The 19955-nt window shown below is 45.9% G+C and overlaps 1 protein-coding gene across 1 annotated transcript in view; it reads left to right on the plus strand.

The window, feature by feature from the left end:
- Positions 1-2014: 2014 nt before the first annotated feature.
- Positions 2015-19955, plus strand: part of CLIP2 (CAP-Gly domain containing linker protein 2) — a gene marked incomplete at both ends in the record, with an annotated part of 46417 nt that continues 28476 nt past the window's right edge. Inside the window, 2 exons of the mRNA XM_080356858.1 lie at positions 2015-2126; positions 18326-18864. Of these exons, the coding sequence (XP_080212984.1) occupies positions 2015-2126; positions 18326-18864 (651 nt within the window). The remainder of the gene's footprint in view (positions 2127-18325; positions 18865-19955) is intronic.

Here is a 19955-nt window from a genome sequence, read left to right on the forward strand (position 1 = left end):
TAAGGGTGTATTGTGAGGAGAGCAAACCTTCAGGTTGAAGGTGGTTGATGTGGAATGAGAGCTCTTGGTAAAGCACATCACCTGCCAGCAGAAGTGCTAGAAATCAAGTTGTTCTGCAAACTCAAAGCTGGCCCTGGGCAAAATGTCTCGTATGAGATGGGATGGGTGGGAGGGAGATGTCTGATGGCTTGACAGAAAGGAGAAACCAGGCTGATCAGTGTTTCTCACCTCCACGTTCTGTTGTCCCCCTATTTTATGCTAAATAGAGTTGGAAATTGCAGCCTCCTGTCCAGCTCTGTGACAGCATCTGTTCCTCGCTGGCTCTGTTGCAGGAAGGCTGTTTTCTCTCTTCTTAAAAAGAACTGCTTGCTCTTGTCCATTGTTCCTGCTTCTGGTGATGTGGTCTGAGCGTCCAACTTCTCATAAACAGCCCTGACTTCTGTGTCAGCTAAATATTCCCCAGCTGGTGCTGTCTGCAGGTACCTGAAGCCACCTTAGGTCTTGAGTATCCTTTTTGGGGACTGTGGGGAGGAGATGGGGTTTGATCCCTTGGGTTTTCACTCAGGCTCTCTCTCCTGATCCCTTTTTTCTTTGCCTCTCTAAGCTGGTGTGGGGTGACTGATTCCTATTGCTGAGACACTCTTTGGTGTCTCGGATATTTACGAACCCTCAGGAATACAGTTTTGGAATTCTCCTTGTAGTTTTTCCACGTCTGTGTCTGCTTGCAGCTTTCCCTGGAGCACTGCCAGCCCTCCTCTTGCCCTGACCCAGCCTGTGTTGAAATCCTTACTCATTCCTTAATCACTTCCCGTCCCTGCTATTGCAATTCCCTTCTCGCAGCATCCGTAAATCTTTAAGTTAATTCTCCGGAGCGCTGTCTGCAGCAGGCTGCCTCCTTCCCTGGCCCAGGGAGCAGCTCTGGGTGTCTCCTGGTTTCTGGCTGGTTCTTGGTTTGTTCTCCTTGCAATTCCTTTTGCCATTATGTTGGCATTGTCCCTGGCTTGCTCTGCTGCCACCTTCTTCCCTCCACATCCCAGTCTGGTCAGCCAGCCTTAGCTTCCTTTTGGCTGAGTCTGAATTTTTTTGATTGTTTTTCTTTATCCATCAGGAATGTTTTTGCATTTTTTAAAGCAACTTAGTCATTTCCTTTATTTTTCTGGTCATAAAACTTTTTGCTTGAGGAGTTGTGTGCTTGTTAATGCAACATCCTTGCAAGAAACTTGGAGGTTTTATTTGGTTTGCCTACCGGGAAGGGAATGGCACAGGGAAGAGTTATGTGACTTCATTAATGAGTAGTTGGTAGAGTCATGCTTGGGTTTCAGAAAGGTTTTTTTTCAGTCTTAATGCAAATCCATGGGGTCAGATGGCCTTTTTTCTGTAACAAGGTTTTGGATTTATTCTTAAGGGAGGGAACTGAAAGCCCAATCTCTGACACCAGCCTCTTCTTCCTCCTGTCAATTTGGAGAGGCTGCCCTGAAGTCTGGTGAAAATATGGGCCATGCAGCAAAGGTCCAGTGCTGAGGGTCATTAAGGGCCTTTGGTAAGGGCTCCAGCAGCAGAACTGGGCCTTGGCTGATGTGTGAACTGAGACTTTAGAGCTTAAAACCAATCAACAGTTTCAGTCACTCAAATCCCAAACAGAATTTTAATTCTTGTTTGGTGGTTCTGGGAGGTTTCAGCTTTGGTCCGTGACTCCAGGGTTAAAGTGAGACTGCAAGATTAAGGAAAATATTGTAAAGTTAAGGTGAGAGCCGAAGGAAATTATCAGCCTTGTTATACAGAATAAATGAAAGATCCTGACTCTCCCAGGGATGTGAGGAGGGAGCTGGGCACTGCTTTTCTAGGAGCCTGTTCACTGCTCTCTCACCCGTTCTCCATCTCATCTCTTCACGCTCTTCTCTCGCAGGTCTGTGAGAATGGAAGAAGAGGTCCAGCATCGAGAAGCCTGAATGGTGATAGCAGGACAGCTCTTTGAGGCACTGGCGATACCAGCCTGAGATACAAGACAGCAAACATGCTGAAGCCAAGTGGACTTAAAATCCCTGGCAGGGCAGGGAAGCACTCCAGCCCAGTGGGACGGGCATCGGGAACCGCGGCAGCTGCCGTCACCACTGCTTCAAAAGAAGGTAAGGACATAGTTCAACGGGGGCATGAGCTGACCCAGGTGATCACCTGGCTTAGAGGCAAAGGCTTAGTGGTGCCAGTGTTCAGTAGGATGTGAAATTCCCCATCTGTACATAGACTGATTGTGAGCATGTGTAATGGTATTGAGTAAATGGCCTCCCTGTCCCAACTAACACACACACCAGGTGGGTTGTGGAGTGGGTGGGAGATGATAGACCCTCTGGTGTTCAGATGTTGCCTCCTGTCTTGTTTGCGAATGTGTACATGTACCTGTACAAACACTAATACCTTGAAGAGCTGGTAATTAAGCAGATAGGAACCTCATCCATGGCCTTCTTCACCACTGTCCCATAGCCATTGCTTTTGGCCTGTGATAATGCAAGAGTGAGAACCAGGCACTTAAGGTGATTTGTCCTGTGCTGATTACTTCAATTTAGTGCCTTTGTTTGAACAGAGTCATTGAAAGCACTGGGATTTGAATAGTGATTTACATAGATATACATACACACGCTTGGCTGTCTGTTGATCTATATCCAGTGTAAACATAAGCTAGACAAGCTGCCATTATACAGTATAATTAACGCTTCAAAAGACTTTGAGATGTGTTTTGCTTAGGGCTCATTTTTCTGGCTTCCTTGACTGCTGGGTTGGTTTTTTTTATTAGATATAATTTAGCAAAAGCCATAGTTTTCACTTGCTTTTTTGCACATGTGCAAGGGTTTGTTTGAGGGGCAGTCAGTGTGTGAGATCATGGGCTGAGTTTCAGATCCTTCAGTGTAATACGGTGTTGTAGGGAGGGGAGCAGCACTGGTCTTCCTCAGCTGAGGACTTGGCCCTAGATAGAAGATAAACTTTTGAATTAAATCCTTCCTTGTTTGAGTGAGTTTGCACAGAGATGTCTCAGCAAATGCAGCACGTGTATTGCAGTATGAAAAAGTCACACTGGTAGTTGGCACTGGGGTCCAATACAGCTGAATGCAGCGCTTGTTCACTGGAGCTTTTGTGCTTTGTTCAGCTACAGTCATCAGTCACTGCCATAGATGGTTGGCAAAGCCCGCCAAGGTGGGCAGAATTGGGACCAAAGTGAGTTTGGCATTTGCCTGAGAAGTACTAAAATGAGTTTTATTCCTGGAAAAATGTGTGTGTGGAGAAGGGGAGAAGTCTGGGGTGCTGGGTTCATGCTGTGAGCTGCGCGGCTGCTCTTTTGCCCCTTGGGATGGTGCGGGGGCTCTGCAGGAGCTGCTGGAGGAGTTGCGGCGCTCAGCTCTGCCTGCTGGGAAGGTGAGAATGGCACAGCGGGGCTGTTTATCCAGCATGTGCTCAGTGAATGGCTGCCATAGGGCTTGTAGCATCATCTTTGTCATCCCTAGTATCATCTTTCTCTGTCTTCTGCACAAGAGCTCTGCCTATGTCTATGCATGGCCAGTACCTACTCTTCCTTCTGCAAGTCTCTCCAAACACCTGGCCAGCCCTTCAGTGTCTCCTGCTCCTCTGCTTTCCAATGATAATCTGAGATGTTGAGAGAAGAGTGCATCCCAAAATCCTGTTGACTTGCCTATGTGCCTCCCTCTGAGAGCAGCAGGGTGTGTGCTGGCTGTGAGGCCCAGCCGCAGCACGGTCATGAGATTCAGCCTTTGGTGGGGAAAAACTCCAAGGAGAAAAATATTTTTTTTCCTTTCAAAGTGGTTTATTTCTATTTGAGTGTCCTCATCACTCAAATCCTAACCACAGCACGCACTGATGGGAACTTTGCGAATACCTGCAGCTAAAGGATCTGGTGGTAGATAGTTCTGGAGACTGAATTCCATCACCTTTCCATGGATTAATCAGGTCTGGGCTGCAGGAGAATGATGGAGCTTTGCTCTGTCCTCCTGATTCAGTCTTGCTGACCTGCATCACCCAACCTCTGGCCTCTAAATGTATCCCTGCTGTTAATTCACAGCAGTGCTGATAACCCAGCTTTATCCAGAGAAGGTGACTCCATGCCAGCATGTTAGATCTGGTAGTGTGCAGGCAGCACAGCACACTTTCCACAGTGTCACCCACTGGAGCCTTTGTAACGTACAGAGGGACAATGGCAGAGATGGAGAGGCTGAAAACAATTTTCTTTTGTGTGTTTAATGTGAATACTGCAAAGGGCTTTTTCTGCTTTTCTTCCCTCTTTTGTCACTGTCTGGGAAAGTGCCCTCATGTGATGTATTTAGCATCTGCTGGGATGGAAGGATCATCTAAAGATACCAAGCTTTACATCAGGTCTTAAAAACTTGCACGGAGGAGGCTGGTTGTGAGGAGTCTGGGGAGCCCTGTGGAAACCACGAGCTCTGCTCTGTGCTGTCTCTGAACATTTGCACAAGCTGTGTGAACGGTGTCTGTGCACTGAGACTGTTTCTGGGGGACTGTTGGGGTTTGCCTGACTCCGGGGGGATCTGAGAGTAGTGGATTTTTCTGAACTCATGCGTTGCCTCCACACTTACTTGCCTCTTGCCAGAAATGCCAAAAGGGATTTCTCAATTTGCTTAGGGGTTTGGTGAACCACCTGAGCGCCGCAGCTTGATGGAAGAAAACCAGTGTGGTTCGGATTACAAAGTACAGAACTGCAACATTGCTCTTCCTGAGCTTGCTACCTTGGGGGCAGACAGAAATCTCAAAAGCATGAAATATAGTTGCAAAAGAAAACCATAAATCTAATAAACTGCCGAATTAAACTGTAACGATGTGCAGGCTGTTGGCTCTGAGCTGTCTCTTGGCTGCATTAGCCTGGAGCTGGCTCAGACAGACTTCACATCCAGGTTATTTCTTCCAGATTGGGTGTCAAAAGAAGGTGCTTTTTCTCCAGTTGTGCCTGAGAGTTGTCAGAGAGCCATTAAACGGATTTTGGAAAGCTTCAGACTTTCTTCTTTCTACCTTCCCACAAATGGATCAGTCTTGTCTGCAAAAGTGCAAGTAGATGTACTTTCCTTTATTCTTAGGCTGGAATACACAAAAATGCTTTGCTTTCTGCTTCCTCTTTTCCCCAGCACTCTGTTCATATTCTTTTGTAGAAAGTCAAGTGTCTCTCATCCATCTCTCTTTTTAGCAGGCAGTGGATTTGTACCCTGTTAAACATTTCCATGTGCTCTTGACAACTCACATCTGTAACAAAACAGAGGGCCGATACAGATGTAAGATGCTCTGTGTGTATATATAAAATATATATACACATACATAATGTATATATAATTTCACAGTTTTAGTTTTTCCTAGAGACCATGTGTATTGTAGACATAGTGTGTGTGACAAGCTGGCTCAGCATATCCAAGTTATTGTTTGTGAACACTTACTCAGAGCCCCTGTTTCTTACCAGCTCTTGGAGTGTCCTCTCTGAACTTTCCTGGAGTGGAGACTTATTGTGTCTCCTACCTGAGCTGGCACTTCCAAAGACCCAGGAGCTCTAAGCTAAGAGCTGCTTTTTGCTTATTTTTCTTTTTGGTGAAGGAGGAGACCTGAAATGGTCATTTCCACTGAAAGTCAGTGGAGAACTGACACCTGACATGAATTCTTGGACAACACTGGGCTCGATGAGTGCTGCCCATGCTGACTGTCCTCCTCTCTTCTTTCCCATAAAGCTGAAACAATGGAAAAAATAATTTCTGTTGCTTTGTGGTAACTATTTTCCTTGAAACCAGACTGAAAATTCATCTCTAGCTGTCTCGGGAGAGGATTTCCCACAAATGCGTTGGCTTATTTCTCATGCTTCAAGTAAAGAAAGTTTCTGCTTTCAACCCCATGTGCAAGAGGTTTCTGTGCAAAGGTGTGAATCGCTGGTCAAGGGCTCAATATAATGTTTGGATTTCTTTTTACTTAAAGAGGCTTTGGTTTCTTTCCCACTCTCCTCCTGGAAAACCCTGCTTTTGCCTGGAGTTACAGCATGGAGAGAGGATGGAAGCTGTGATGAATGGGTCCACACAGCCCTCCCAGCTGGTGGAACAGGTGAAATCTGCTGGGAAGGGAAATATTCACAGTTCAGAGTGTGTTTTGTCTGCTCAGAGCAGCATTAAAGTAACTTGGTTAGAGGAGAAAGTCTTGCCTTTCATACTGCGTTTTGCTGTCAGCTGGCTCTGGCGTTCATTTACAGTGTTTTTTATGGTTCTTAAATGTCTCTTCAATTAAAGAATTCTGGCAAAAAGGGAAGGGGAAAATTAGTATTTGCAGATGGAGCTGGGCAATGCTGGGACTCTGTGCTGGAGGCAGAAAAGCCCAAGCCTGCTACAGTTTCTGTGAGACTTATATCCATCCAGTCTGAACCCAACCTAAATCTTGAATTTTATACATGAATCTTATCTTTCTGAATGGGCAGGAGGAGTATCTGTGATCTAAATATCATATTTAAGCATGGCTTTGAATATCAAAACTGTTTTTCAGCAGGTGCACAGTTTTATTGCCAAAAATTATACTTCGATAGCTAAGCTATAGAGCATTGCCAGGAGCCTGGGAATGCCTTCTCATTTTCATATATCAACAGCTCTCAGTATCAGAGAATAAGGAGAAGAGGCCAACAGAATTGGACAGACTGGGCTCCGGGGGTTACATCCCAGGTCCCTTTGCAAATTGTGTGCCGTAATCTTTTTATCAGGGTTGAATCTGATTTTGAGTCTCCTGGTGGGGGGAGAAGTTAACTTTATTTTCTGATTTGTTTTCTGGAAATGCAGTTATCTTCTGAGAGCTGCTTCTAGTTTCAGAGACTCAGCAATTCTATGTGGATAAGTCTTCACATACATCCAGACCCCAGCATTAGTAAATTATACTTGTATGAATTCTGCTGGAGGAGTCTAAATCTCACCACCACCTTAGCTCCTCTGTAGGATTAGTGCATTGCTCTTACCTTCCTGAATGAGAAATCTTCATTCCTTTTTACTTATCCACAACAGGATTAATAGCAACATATTGGTAAATTAATTTGGAAATCAGTTGTTTGCCCCTCAGATTTCTCAGGAGTTTGTTGGAGTAAACTGACTGGATGCACAGCAATAAGAGGTAACTTTTGTTGTCTCTAGGATTATTTTGTAGTAAAAGCAGGGGTGGGAAGGTGTACTTGCTGAGGAATTCATGCATTGGTAATGAGAGGCATGTTATGGGCAGGTTATTTTCAGGTAATCACTGATGGTTTGGCAGTGTCTTAACACAGGCTTTTTTGCTAAGCTGCAAGAAAGAATGTTGAGGCTTCTTGATTATTTTGTATCAATCTATTAATTCTCATTCCCAAATAAATGTGAAAACACTAAACTACTGTTTTGCCTGAAACAAAAGAAATGGGATGGTAGTGTCTGGAGCAGCTGATTGACTGGCACAGACATAGGGAGCTAATTCTTGTCTATTCAAAGGCTTTGTGGCTCTCGATTAATATTAACTTGGGGTGTTGTGCGCTGGCAAATTGAGAGAAAAGACCCCACGTCCTTGGGCCAGAGGCTGCTGTTATTTCTAGCAAACATTTGGTTTTTGCTGTTTTGCTTCAGGCCTCATGGAGTGATTGGTATTGTGAGCTCTCATCTAAGAGCTGTCCCCAATTAAATCCATCCTGCAAGCACAACTGGATATTCCTCGAGTCAGATTAGTGATTGTTGCTGGAAACATGTCATCGATGTCTGTGAAGTTTGGTTAGATCTTGCTTTGTTTTAACAGGTCTGCGTCCACAACATCCTAGGGCAACTGGGAGATTCTGAGGAGCATGGTTTGAGTTCAAATGCCTTTGGCTACTACAATATCAGCAGATTATCTATCAATCAGTAGCAACAGCTAGAGTATCCACGTACACACAGGCAGTCATCTGTTCAAGAAGTTATCAGTTATCTGAAAGAAAACAGGAGTGTGTTTTCAAGGGTTGCACAGGAAAAACTGCAAATGAGGGTCTGAGAGCTGCTGGTTTGGTGATTTGGGATTGATGTGCAGCTCAATTGGAGAGGAACGGTGGTGACTGATGGCCAGCGCAGCTGAGGTGTTGGACCTGTGACAAACCACTGGAGAAGCTTTGCTAAGCGATCATTAGAGCTTCAGTGTGTTCACTCATCGCTACTGTGGGGTCACTGAAGTGCCCTGCGTGTGGGTCACATTGCTCTGTACACATCCACTTGCTCCTGGACACTGATGCTCTCATGGGAACCTGCACATTTGCTTTTAATCTCCACTGCCTACCCAGAAGCCAAATATTTTCTGGCATGGCTGTGGACCAACTGTTTAACTATTAGCACAGGGCTTGTATTCAGCTCACATGTCTCTTTCATGAGCCACTTTGTCTGGAATATGTCTTGTACTGGGTTTTTTAGGCAGGTTTTGGCGGTGGTGCCCCTGCTCCTCTCTTGAATTAGGAAAGGACCTTTAGCAACATTCCTTTTCCAAGGAGAAGTGGTTTGATGCCTTGCAAGCAATATGAAAGGGTATTGAATCAATCTTGATTTAATCAGCTTTACAGGTGACATCTAGAGACAACTGGTAGTCTGATTTTAATTGTCTTAATCATTAGATGCTCTTAGAAGGATTTGATATAGTTAAGCCTTAATATTCAGTGCACTCATTGTAGAAGGAGATGTGAGCACAGGCTGAAGGCATATGGAGGTCAGGGGCCTGCCGGCTCCCACTGTCTGTAGCTCCTCACAGAGCAGCAGGGAAAGAAAATCTGCTTCCCACAGATGTTCAGCTTATGGTGGTTTGAATATAATGAACCAAATCCTCTTCAGCCAGGCTGGTGTAAATCTGCAGTAACGTCAGCACGCTTGCAGTTACACCCATCAGAGTAAGGGTGCAGCTTTGGGGCAGAATCTGTTCCTGCATGTTCTGCCTCAAACAATTGAACTAATCCTGCAAGAGCAGATTAATCATTAGAGGCCCGAGCCAATATTCATTGAAATAAAAGGAAAGATTCCCTTTGGCACAGATGGATTTTGGGATGAGAATCTGTAAGATTACAGTGGCATCAGACTGTTGCTACGTAGTATGGGCTATTGGTTGGATTTAACCATCACACGCTGACCCTGCATGTGAGCATCCTCCTTGCATACAGTTAAGTGGGTGAATTGGTCTACACAAACACCTCAAAATATTTAGAATGCAGATATTTTTCTCGATTTTGGGTTCAGTAAGATATTAACTTATTCCTCAGATAAGGATGGTATGATGTTGAGAAAATCGTGACCCTAAAAAAGAGCTTGGGGACATTGTTCTCACTGAATGACTGCTGTCCTGGCCAGGTGTGTTCTGAGGATAAAACCATAAAACTAATCATCTGATAAAGTTCTGAAGAAGTAGCGTAAGAAAGAGGGGATAGTTCACATGTGAGTCTTTCAAACTAGTAAGATGTACTGGGACTGGGAGCATCCTGTGTGCTACGGGGTAGTCAGGGGGGTGCCTGGTATCTCAATTGGTTGGCTCCCCCAGCTTTGTCCAGGACCTTTCATTGCACATTATGGATCTCAGCACCAGCACTGCTGCTCACTTTGCACACCATCACCACAGAGGGTATAATACGTAATTTCTGGTGATCATTGAGACTTACAGCTGTTGGGTTTGAGGTACATGTTGTGGGCTACTATGTTCATATCATAGCTCAGATATTTTTGTGGTCAAATCTGGATCATGGTGATGTTTTTTTCTTAAAAAAAAATTAGACATCCGCTGCAAATAGGTGATTTGGATTTTCTGCAAATAGTGCCTGTTCATTTACAGCTCATTGCCTTTTGAATTGGATACTTAGCCGTTTAAGCCAGATATTTGGAATAAAGTAGATGACTCAGTGTTAATCTGCTCTCAAATATCCTTTTTATTAGATTAGGCAAAACAAAACCAGCCCAACAAACTCTGCATTCTGCACAGTTCAGATCTGTGTACAATTGCTCTATTGTATGACCTTCCTGGGTGATCTGCGCATGGATGTATGGCTGCAGAAATAAATGGCTGATGAAGTAATGAATCAGAGCTGTGTTCCAGCACAGTGCAGCCCTGAGCTTGCGCACAAGTTTGTGTGGCAATTCAGAGGTGTTGGTCTTCACCTCTCCTATGGTTCCCCTGGGATCCTGGGGATGCTACAGGTGGCCCCTGAAGTGTCCCTTTTTCAGCTGGATCATTCAAAGGCATGCTGTAATATAATTGTGTTGCTGTCATGTTTCTACGGAGGAGAGAAAAAAAAACCCTACATACAAGACAGAAAGCATGGTGCTTGCTTTTCTATTGGTGCCATCCCAGTGATTCGATTAACAGTGGCTTAATTCTCTGCTGTCTTCCAGGAAAACACCAAAAACAAGCCTCTCTTAGCATGTAGATAAGGAGCTAACCATCCTCCTTGGTTATTACGTGTTACATTTTTGTACTTATTCTCTCAAGACTTGCTGCAGGCAGAACATGAAAAAGAACTTTTTCAGCTGTGAGCTCTTGCAAAGAGCCACCACTGTGAACATCAGCCCAACTCCTGCCAGGGGGAAGCAGGGTGAAGTAATATCGGAAACCTGGAGAAAAGCTTGTGCTTGTACCTAGGAAATGTTTCTGAGGTTCAGTGAGTAGAAATTATGATTTGTTATCAGTTAAGAGAAAAAGAATAGGGAAGATCTTCCTGATGTGGTTTCTTGCTGCTAGTCCTTCACATGGGGAGGAGCTCCCAGGTGCCAGCAGAGCACTCACTGCCTGAGCTTGCACGTTCCAGCTGTGCAGTTGCACCCCGGCTGGAATTAAAGGATGCTTCAAGCTTGAGCTGGGGGCATGTGGGTCTCTGAAGTGCTGCTGGTCCTTAGCTGACAGCACAGCAGGAGCACAGGTATGAGTGACATGGTTCATCAGCTGTCATGCCACACAAAATGCTGCTCCAGTCTGAGAGAGTTGGGGTTGTTCAACCTGAAGAAGAGAAGGCTCTGGGGAGACCTTAGAGCAGCCTTCCAGTACCTAAAGGGGACCTACAAGAAAGCTGGAGAGGGACTTCTTACAAGGGTATGTAGTGATAGGACAAGGGGTTATGGCTTTGAACTGAAAGAGGGGAGATTTAGATTAGATATGAGGAAGAAATTCTCCCCCATGAGGGTGCTGAGGCCCTGGCACAGGCTGCCCAGAGAAGCTGTGGATGCCCCGTCCCTGGAACGGTTCCAGGCCAGGCAGGACAGGGCTTTGAGCAACCTGGTCTGGTGGAATGTGTCCCTGCCCATGGCAGGGGCTGGAATACATGAGTCTTAAGGTTGCTTCCAACCCAAACCACTCTGATTCTATGATATAGCTGGAGTAAGTACTATGCCCAAAGGCAGTCTGTGCCAAAGTCAAACTAGGCTCTTCCCTGGTCATTTAACCTTAATATCACCTGGATGGTTGGAGGTACAGCCGTTCTGCTTGTGCATGACTGCTCGGGTTATGTCTTATGAGTAAATATCCTGAGTTAGACACACAGAACTTCTCCTGCATTACAATCCGCATACAGGCTGTTGTCGGAGCTGCTGATGCCCTGGTCTGGCTCCAGTCTGAACATAAAATGGTAATTACTCTCTCGATGGACCAGGCCAGGCTATTTTCTGGTATCTTGTCTTCTACGTTTTATTGGTAGTGAGCTAATGCCATCATTTTGGAGCGAATAAGTCAGTGACCTTTCTGTGTGCACCTGCGTGAGCAATGTGCTGCTTGGCTGCTCATCTCTTTCAGTTACTGCAGTAGCTGGTTAGGAATGGCACCAGAGTCCGTCCAAGTGGGTTTGATGTGGGAATGCTGCCTGAGCAAAAATCCTACACTTACAAAGGATGTGAAATATCAAAACCCTGCTGCTTGAATGCTTTTCTCGTGGAGAGAAAGCACTCTGCTTGGCTGCTCTTTACAATGTTGGGTACTCAAGATAAATTCCTGTAGTTCAGAAGGTGTCCTGAGACTGCTCCTCTCTCTGTGCTAGTGCCAGTGCTCTGCCTGGGAAATAATTTATAAATGTCTCATTAAAGACCTAAGTCTGCCTCCTTTTCTTTCTTTTTGTCATCGGATCAGCTCACTGAGAGCAGCTGTCTTCGCTTCCGTAATAGCAGCCCCGAAACCCTGCTTGTGCCTTGCAAATTCCCACAGCCTGAGAAACCTCCGACAACTGTGCATGTACGTATGTTCCAGGGTTTGCAGACATGGCGGGTTTAGAGTGAGCTCGTTCCCAAGCTTTTCTGGGCTGCTTTGAAAAGACTCTTAGAAGTTTGCTTTGTGCTAGTTTTATAAAAGAAGCTCGAACATATGGTGTGATTACAGCTATGCAACTGGAGAGCCGGAGACGCGTGAGTGTGTGCTGGTGATTCACGGGGAGGCTGTGGTTGCTTGGAAGGAAACTTGCTGTGCGGGGTAGGAGCCATCCCTGTAAGTGTATCTCCCCCGGTTAGTGTTCTTGGGGCTGTCTTGTGGGTTATACCATCATACTGGGCTGTTCTGGGCTGCTTTCTAACTCTCCTTTCTGTCCTGAAGTCTTTTAGTAGTTGTAACCGTCAGGGCAAGGTAAATCTGTTTGGATATGGAGTTGGAAGGAGAGGACTTAATGAATCTTTACAGCTAATGGCTTGTTTAAATGGAAAAATATATCCTCTAGTTAGACTAAGCTATGGTGAATAATGCTTCTAAGGGGAATATTGTCTAGCTGAAATGATTTTGTTATTTATTTACAGAAGAATGAAGTTTATTATTCTGTAATATACCGGGGCTACTTTAGTGTAGTTCTAGGATTTTTTTGACTGACTTCTAAAGACTGGGGTGGCACGGGCTGGGGAGGAAGGCATGGGTACTCCCTTCTTTTTGTCAAACCTGGAACACCATTAAAACGGTGGCATTTTTGTGTTCACTATTTTCTGCGAAAACAGGTGCTGTTCCAGGGGTGTAATATGTAGGCCCTGTTTTCAGGCTGGAAAATGTTGAGTAATGTATTGAAACATGAATGTTGAAAGAATATGCTTACAGGTTTAAGAATAATAATTATGTAAAAATTAAGACTGTAATCTTGAGATGAATAGATCCATCCATATACTGCAAGTTAATTATCCCTCAGTGAAAGAAAGCTTGTGCATTTTCAACCAGTCACTCGTCTCCCTCGTGCTGTCTGCTGCCAAAACCTGTCTGTTTTGCATGTTTTGTTGAATGCCATTGTTTATTTGAAAAACTTGAAAACCTTATACATAACCAATATATATCTTTGCTGTTTGTTTCTTTTAAGAATTAAACTGAATCTGATCTAGCATAGCTGGTAAACCCCAGGGTCCTCCATCCTTCCCTTCTCTAGCGGGCTCCAAGAACACACGTCTCGCCTGTGGCAGAGCAGATTTCGTACCAGTCAGTCTCTTGAATGAGACCTTTATCTGAAAGCTTTTGTTCCGTTCGTCTGTTTGAGGTTCAGTGCCCTTCCCAGCTGCCCTTGTGAAGACAAATATCTGCCTCAACGGGCATCTCCTTGCATTCAGTGCAAAGAAACTTTGTAGTGGTTCTCATTCGCTTTTGCTTGCTCATTCATAATTCTTCTTCGCTTTCTTATTGTCCTCTTTTCCTTCCTCCTCATCACAGGTTTCTTTCTAGGTACGTCTCCTCTCTTCAAAGGAACCAGGGAAAGTGATGATGAAGTTGTCTCGCATCTTAATATCCGCGCCATGGGGGTTATTCCAGGGAACAGCAGGGGCAATACATTTCCAGGGTGCCAGATGCAGAGCTCATCTCTGTGCCAGTCATTGCATTTAAGTCCCATGGGACAGGCGATTACAGCCCCAACTTTTCAGCTCTGAACTTGCAGAGCTTTCAGTTGTTGTTTCTAAGTCAGCCATAAATCTCTGGGGCTGCGTCCTCCCACAATGCGCTGCCAGGCATTCGGCTATTGCCTGTGAAGCGTTGCTTTCTCTTGTGTTTTCCCTCCCTCTTTCTGCCTTATCTTGCAGCTTGAAAGGGCCACGATAAATCTTTCAGAAAACAGCTGCTTCATTGCTGTGCTCGATAATTTGAATTTGGGCACGGCAGGGCAGGCTGGCTTTCACTTGATTGCCAACACCGTCATGTTTATGTAATCCAAGCTGCTTTGGGAAGCTCCAGTCCCTCTGTGGGAACCTAGAAATGACATGTGGTGAGTCTTCACCATCATTGAGCGCTGGGAAGGCAGCAGCCAGTCCTCCTCCTGTGGGACTGTGTGGCTGCTGCTGACACTGCTGGATGCAGCCGAGTCTCCCTGCATGCTGGTGGCAGTTCCTGGGGGTGCAGCAGGTTGTACCTCCCTGTCTCTTGCTTGTAGACCAGCCCCGATAGTCAACAGGAGCTGAGGGTTTGATAGTGGATGCTCTGGACTGTCTGTTGTTCCCCTCTCTGTTGGGGAAGCTCTAATCAGCTCTGCTGTCCTTCACGTATTTCTGTAGGTTATACTTGCAGGTGAAATGGTATTGCAGGCTGAGGAAGGCTCACAGGAATTGCAATATAAAAGCAACGGCTAAAAACACAGAGCCAGGAGGTGATAGGTAGTTGGTAGTAAAGACAATACATCACTATTCCACACCTCCGGCTCTTAGTGGTGGTCTGTTGGGTGGGAAACAATCATCCACTGCAAACGTTTGGTGTCCTGAGTACAGGCTGCAGCTTGAACAGGGACACTGTCTGATGTCCCAGCTGAGTCCACATCACTGTGTTGTTACCTGAGCAGCCTGCTCTAATGGCTCTTTGGCTCTTACCTAATCCTTGTGGCAGTGAAAACATACATTATTCTTTTTTTAGCTGGTAGTCCTGTGGCCAGCAGTGGGGTTTTCCAGCTGACAAGATCCATCTTAGCTTCAAATGGGCATTATGGTCTCCTGGTCATGGGGCTGTCCCAAAGCACTGGGAGCAGAGCTGGCACCAAAGCCTTTTTGAGTCGTTAGTTTGGTCACAGGGTGTGCTGCCCTGCCACAGGTTAGTGACACTGACAGCATTGACATGGCCAGTGCCGTGAGGATGTAGTGGCTTCAGGTCTGGAGACAGTGACGCTTCTGCTGAGCTGGTACCATTGTTGTTGTGGGCTAGTGGATGCGAAGCTTATTGATTGCCAGGGAGAGGGAGTGCTGACCAGGAGCTCTGTGCTGCGTGTCGGCCTGTCTTGTGATGTGGTGGAACTGGAGGGTAACAACCTCTGAAAATGAAAATGGAGAAGGCAAAAGACCTTTGGGGGATTTGTAAAACTCTTTTAAAAATATCACACGTTTTGTCATTTCTCCCTCCCTTCCTGACATGAGACACTACTCTGCTATATCTCTTTTTTTTTTCTTTCCCCTTTCTTTTAACTCTAATGTGCCTCCATTTTATCAATTAACTGCCTGTCTCCTGATTCCCATGGCAACACAACAGGCTGTTGCATTTCTGATTCTTCTGGCAGTTGTGGTGCCTGGCATGTGTCTTGGGAGCAGTAAGATGACAAAAGGGGTCTGCAGGGAGTAGGAAATACATAAGCAGCACTCACTATGCACCACTTCTTGTGCAAACTACTTTTCTCTTCCTCTCCCTCCTCCACTTCAGAAAGGAGTTTCCTTTCCTTTTTGTTTCATTTCCCCAGTGATAAGAAATGAGCAACTGGAGTCCTGCAGGGGGTCAAAAGATGTGGAGGGAGTGAGGGGCTGCCGGGTTTTGCTGGATGTGGATGCCACTTAAACATAGCACGAGGCTGAGCTTCTCCTCAGGGATCCTGCAAAGAAGGCCATTCCTGCTGATGCTCCTCCACAGCAAGTGCTGTGTTCCTCCTTTTCCAACTGTTAGAGCTTGTTGGAAGGGCGGTTTCTTGCTCGTTTATCTCACAAAGCTGTCTCTTCACCTCTTCCTTCAGCACGCAGTTCCGAGAGCTGGAAGAGTCCTTCTGTTTGCAGAAGACCTTGCGCTTTCAGGGATTTTGGGCACATGGTTTTCATTGACACGGTAACAAGACCCGTGCAAACAGGCTGAAGCTTCGGTTAAAACCTTTACCATCTCCAGCTCTTAGCTCATAGGCATTTATTCAGCTCCTGAAGTATTGGTGCCATGTCACTGTGGGGTATCCTGTCACTGGGCCCCTAAAACTGATGGACTGAGTTTGCACAAAGGGCCTCAAGCACCAGATCTGCCATGGTTGTTATTAATGTGTTATGCTTGAGCTTTACAAAAGCTAAAGGGAAAATAGAGATTTAGAGTTGGATAAGATGTGTATTTAGCGGATGCTGTGTATGACTTTGACTTATAAACTGTTGTTCAGCCCTGAAAAGCTGTGACCTACAGGAAGACCATTTCAACTGAAAAGAATGAGCTGGCTAATAAACACAATAGGGTTGTAAAGTTGGAAAGCCCAAGTGGAAGGGATCCCACTTACTGCATGTTGTGTTTTGGAGCCTGGTCCCAGTGAGAGGGAGGGAGCAAGGAGCTGCCGTCACAGTCCTGTCGAGCAAGCGAGGTTTGTGTTGGGCTGAGCAGCAGAGCAAGATCCTCCTGGAACAAGGAAGGAAGAGCTTTCCCCATCGCTGGTTTCCAGGTGAGCTACTGAGTTTGATGCCTTATAGTGACACCCAAATAGTTGCTGTGGCTTCTTGATTGGCATCACCAGGTAACAGCAGGGCTGGAGTAGAAAATAGTCAGTCTACCTTTTGTTGAGTGTTTCTCTTGTATAATTTTGTTTTCAACTTCGTACCTGAGATCTGTACCCTTGTTTTGCTGTTAGTGAGTTTCTTGGAACCTGTTGGTGTTTCACTTTCCTTATCCAAAACCAACACTTCTGAAAGAGCTGTAGAAGTGGTGCAGGCTGAGCAATAGTGATGGCTGAGGCTGAACAAGTTTCACAGTTCATTTCAGATAAGTTCTCGAGGTTGGTGTGTCTCTGCAGCTGCTTAGACTTTCTCTGCCAGCCTTGTCTGGTAACAAAAATTTCTTCCTGAGTGTGCGTGAGGCTATTGTGGTTGGTGGCTTCCAGAAATTTCAGCTTACAGTGTGGCTGAAGAGTCTGGGTGGCTTTCATTGAGCACAGGGTGTGTGGGACCAAGTGTCATACACACCCACCCTACACCAAACACACTTGGGACCTCAGTGCTGCCAGGAGCTGAGGGTGACTGAAGGTCTGGGATGTATGACTTGCTGGATCTTATTTTCCAAGCTTATTTCCTCAATCCCTTGTGTAGTTGCTTTCAGGGCTTTACTTAACCTCCCCCTTTATCCTTCAGAGTGTTTTAATGAAGTCCATATGTCCTTTTCTTTCGCTCTCCTGGGGTTTGAGTTGAAAACTCAAGGTTTGTGACAGGAGAGTTTGACACCGGGGTCACTGCTACCTCGTTTGCTCGTGTTGTCTTTGTTCCCTTTCAGACACCAGTCACATTGGGCCAGTCCTGGGTATGCTGGAAAGAGTGGGACAGTGAATTTCCAGCATCACCTGCAGTTTTCCATCTCCCAGCGCAGTGAGATGTTGCTGGAGGTCTTGGCTTTGGCTTGACAGGCTGATGCTGGAATAAGAACATTCTCTATTGCCTGTTTTATTGCGTCCAGTGCACGTGTGTCAGCCCTGGGAAGGCTCTGCATGCAGGGGTTTGTAGATGTTTCCTGTTTATAGATGTGCTGTTTATATTGAGCATACCCCAGGTGTCTGCTCACTGCTGGTTCTGCTCCAGCAAAGGGCACAGCAGCAGCAGGGGAAACGGAATAATTTGCCAAGGCAGCTGCATGGTCCCACAGGAGCTATTAATGCCCTTGTTGGGACTCTCGATGCTTGGACTGTTTGCCTGTGTACAGACACGTGGAGTTCTCACAGCGCCAGGTACTAAGACATCTGTACCTCACTCGTTTATTTCTTTATATATATATTATTTTGGGATGAAACGATAACTTTGGCATCTTTCTTCAAAGCAGCAATTCATTTGTCTCCTTTTGATCCTTAAGCATTTAATGCCACACCTGTCTTTTTGAGCTTATTAGTGCTGCCATGCAAAATACCCCTCAATGCTGTGACAGGACTGGGGTAAGTGGCCACATGAAGGGTGATGAAGATGTGGGGTCGGTTCTTTGTGTGCAAGAGCTGCAGAAACTGGGCAGCGTATGGGGATTTCTGTGCAGATTGCTTTCCTGATGAGGAAAACGTATAAGTAATGGAGTTGCTCAAGTTTTAACCTTCACTTAGTGTAAACCTGCAACCTAACTCGTGGTCCCAGATGTCTCTTTTATGTAAATACCCTTTCCTGGTGTTTTGGCTGCCTTTTAGGATTTCTTCTCATACCAAAACCTCTCTTCCCTTGATCCACAGGCTCACCTTTACACAAGCAGGGTGCCACCTCCACCACCAGCACCGAGAAGTCGGGTTCAAAGGTTGCCGAGGTGGGCGATGATTTCCTGGGCGACTTTGTGGTGGGCGAACGTGTCTGGGTAAACGGAGTGAAGCCAGGTGTGATCCAGTATCTTGGGGAGACGCAATTTGCTCCAGGCCAGTGGGCAGGGGTCGTTCTGGATGACCCGGTGGGTAAGAATGACGGCTCCGTCGGTGGAGTGCGGTACTTTGAATGCCAGCCGCTGCAGGGGATTTTTACGCGACCGTCCAAGCTGACGCGGCAGCCGGTGGCCGAGGGCTCGGGGAGCGACGCCCCCTCCGTGGACTCCCTGACGGCTCAGAACTTGTCACTGCACTCGGGGACGGCCACGCCACCTCTCTCCACTCGTGTCATCCCCCTGCGAGAGAGCGTCCTGAACAGCGCCATGAAGACGGGCAACGAGTCTGGATCTAACCTCTCGGACAGTGGGTCTGTGAAAAAAGGGGAGAAGGACTTACGGCTCGGAGATCGCGTGCTGGTGAGTTGATCCGTGGGGTCCCCCTAGAAAGGCAAAGGATGAGAATTTGTTCCTTCCCTAAGAGCTCCTGGTCAGGCTCAGGATGAGACAAGGATGGAGTTGGTGGTGAGGTGTGGGACAGGGTGTGGCCTTGAAGGAGGATGCCTGGACCAAACGGGCATTGAACTTCTGCATCTGCTGTTATTTGGGATGCTGTATCTTCTGGACGTGTCTGTCATTTTCACACTGGTGTGAGACAACATATTCCAGAGTGTTTCTTGTATTGGACAAGTTCTGAGCAGCAGGATGAGGTCGGAGAGAGAGCAACTCAAACCTGAGAGGGAAATAGAAAAATCATTAATCTTTTCTAATCCAGTGATACTCTCCATAATGGTGTGTATTGGGCTTTCAAGGAATTTCCAACAATGTTGCATGTGGTCGTACATACTCTGCAAGTATTTGTGAGAATCTGCCCTAGCTGGTCACTTCTCTCGTGGTGCTGCAGTTTTATGTGTAGGATATAACACTAACTCCTTTCCTGTACAGAAAGGAGCTTGCAATTATTTTTATAAAAGGGCAGGACTTTGGGAGAGATCACTGTTCTGATGGGTGAGCTTACAGAAACCTTCAGCTGACAGAAACACCTGGAATTGTTTGCATGCAGTAGGAGAGGTCCAGGAAAAGAACAGATAATGATAACAAGAATAAATAATTTGTGGTTATGGTTCAGTAACATATGCTTTGCTTGGCATATGGCTTTTTTTAGTAATGGAGATGTCAGCTAATCATGTTTGATGTTTGAATACATAAACAATAATTCTGGGTTAACCTGAGCTGCCTCAAATTCCCTGAGTAAACCTTTGCTTGTGTCCTCTGTGGACTGGTACAGTTTTAGTTGTCTTTATTACTCTTAGCCTGTGCTTTTTTGAAAGATTTTCTTTTTATTTGAGAATGGCTTTTAGGCAGATGGGATCCACCGAAGGCTTTTCAAGTGAGGGAGGACATGTGTTTTCTGTAATTGCTTGGTGGATGGAACACAAGGTTGCAGGGGTCCCTCTTGGGTCTGTAAGACCAACACCTGCCTGCTCTGTGTTCCTGTTGTTTCCTGCTAG

Source organism: Nesoenas mayeri (assembly GCF_963082525.1).
Source record: "Nesoenas mayeri genome assembly, chromosome: 20".
NCBI classification, from domain to species: Eukaryota; Metazoa; Chordata; class Aves; order Columbiformes; family Columbidae; genus Nesoenas; species Nesoenas mayeri.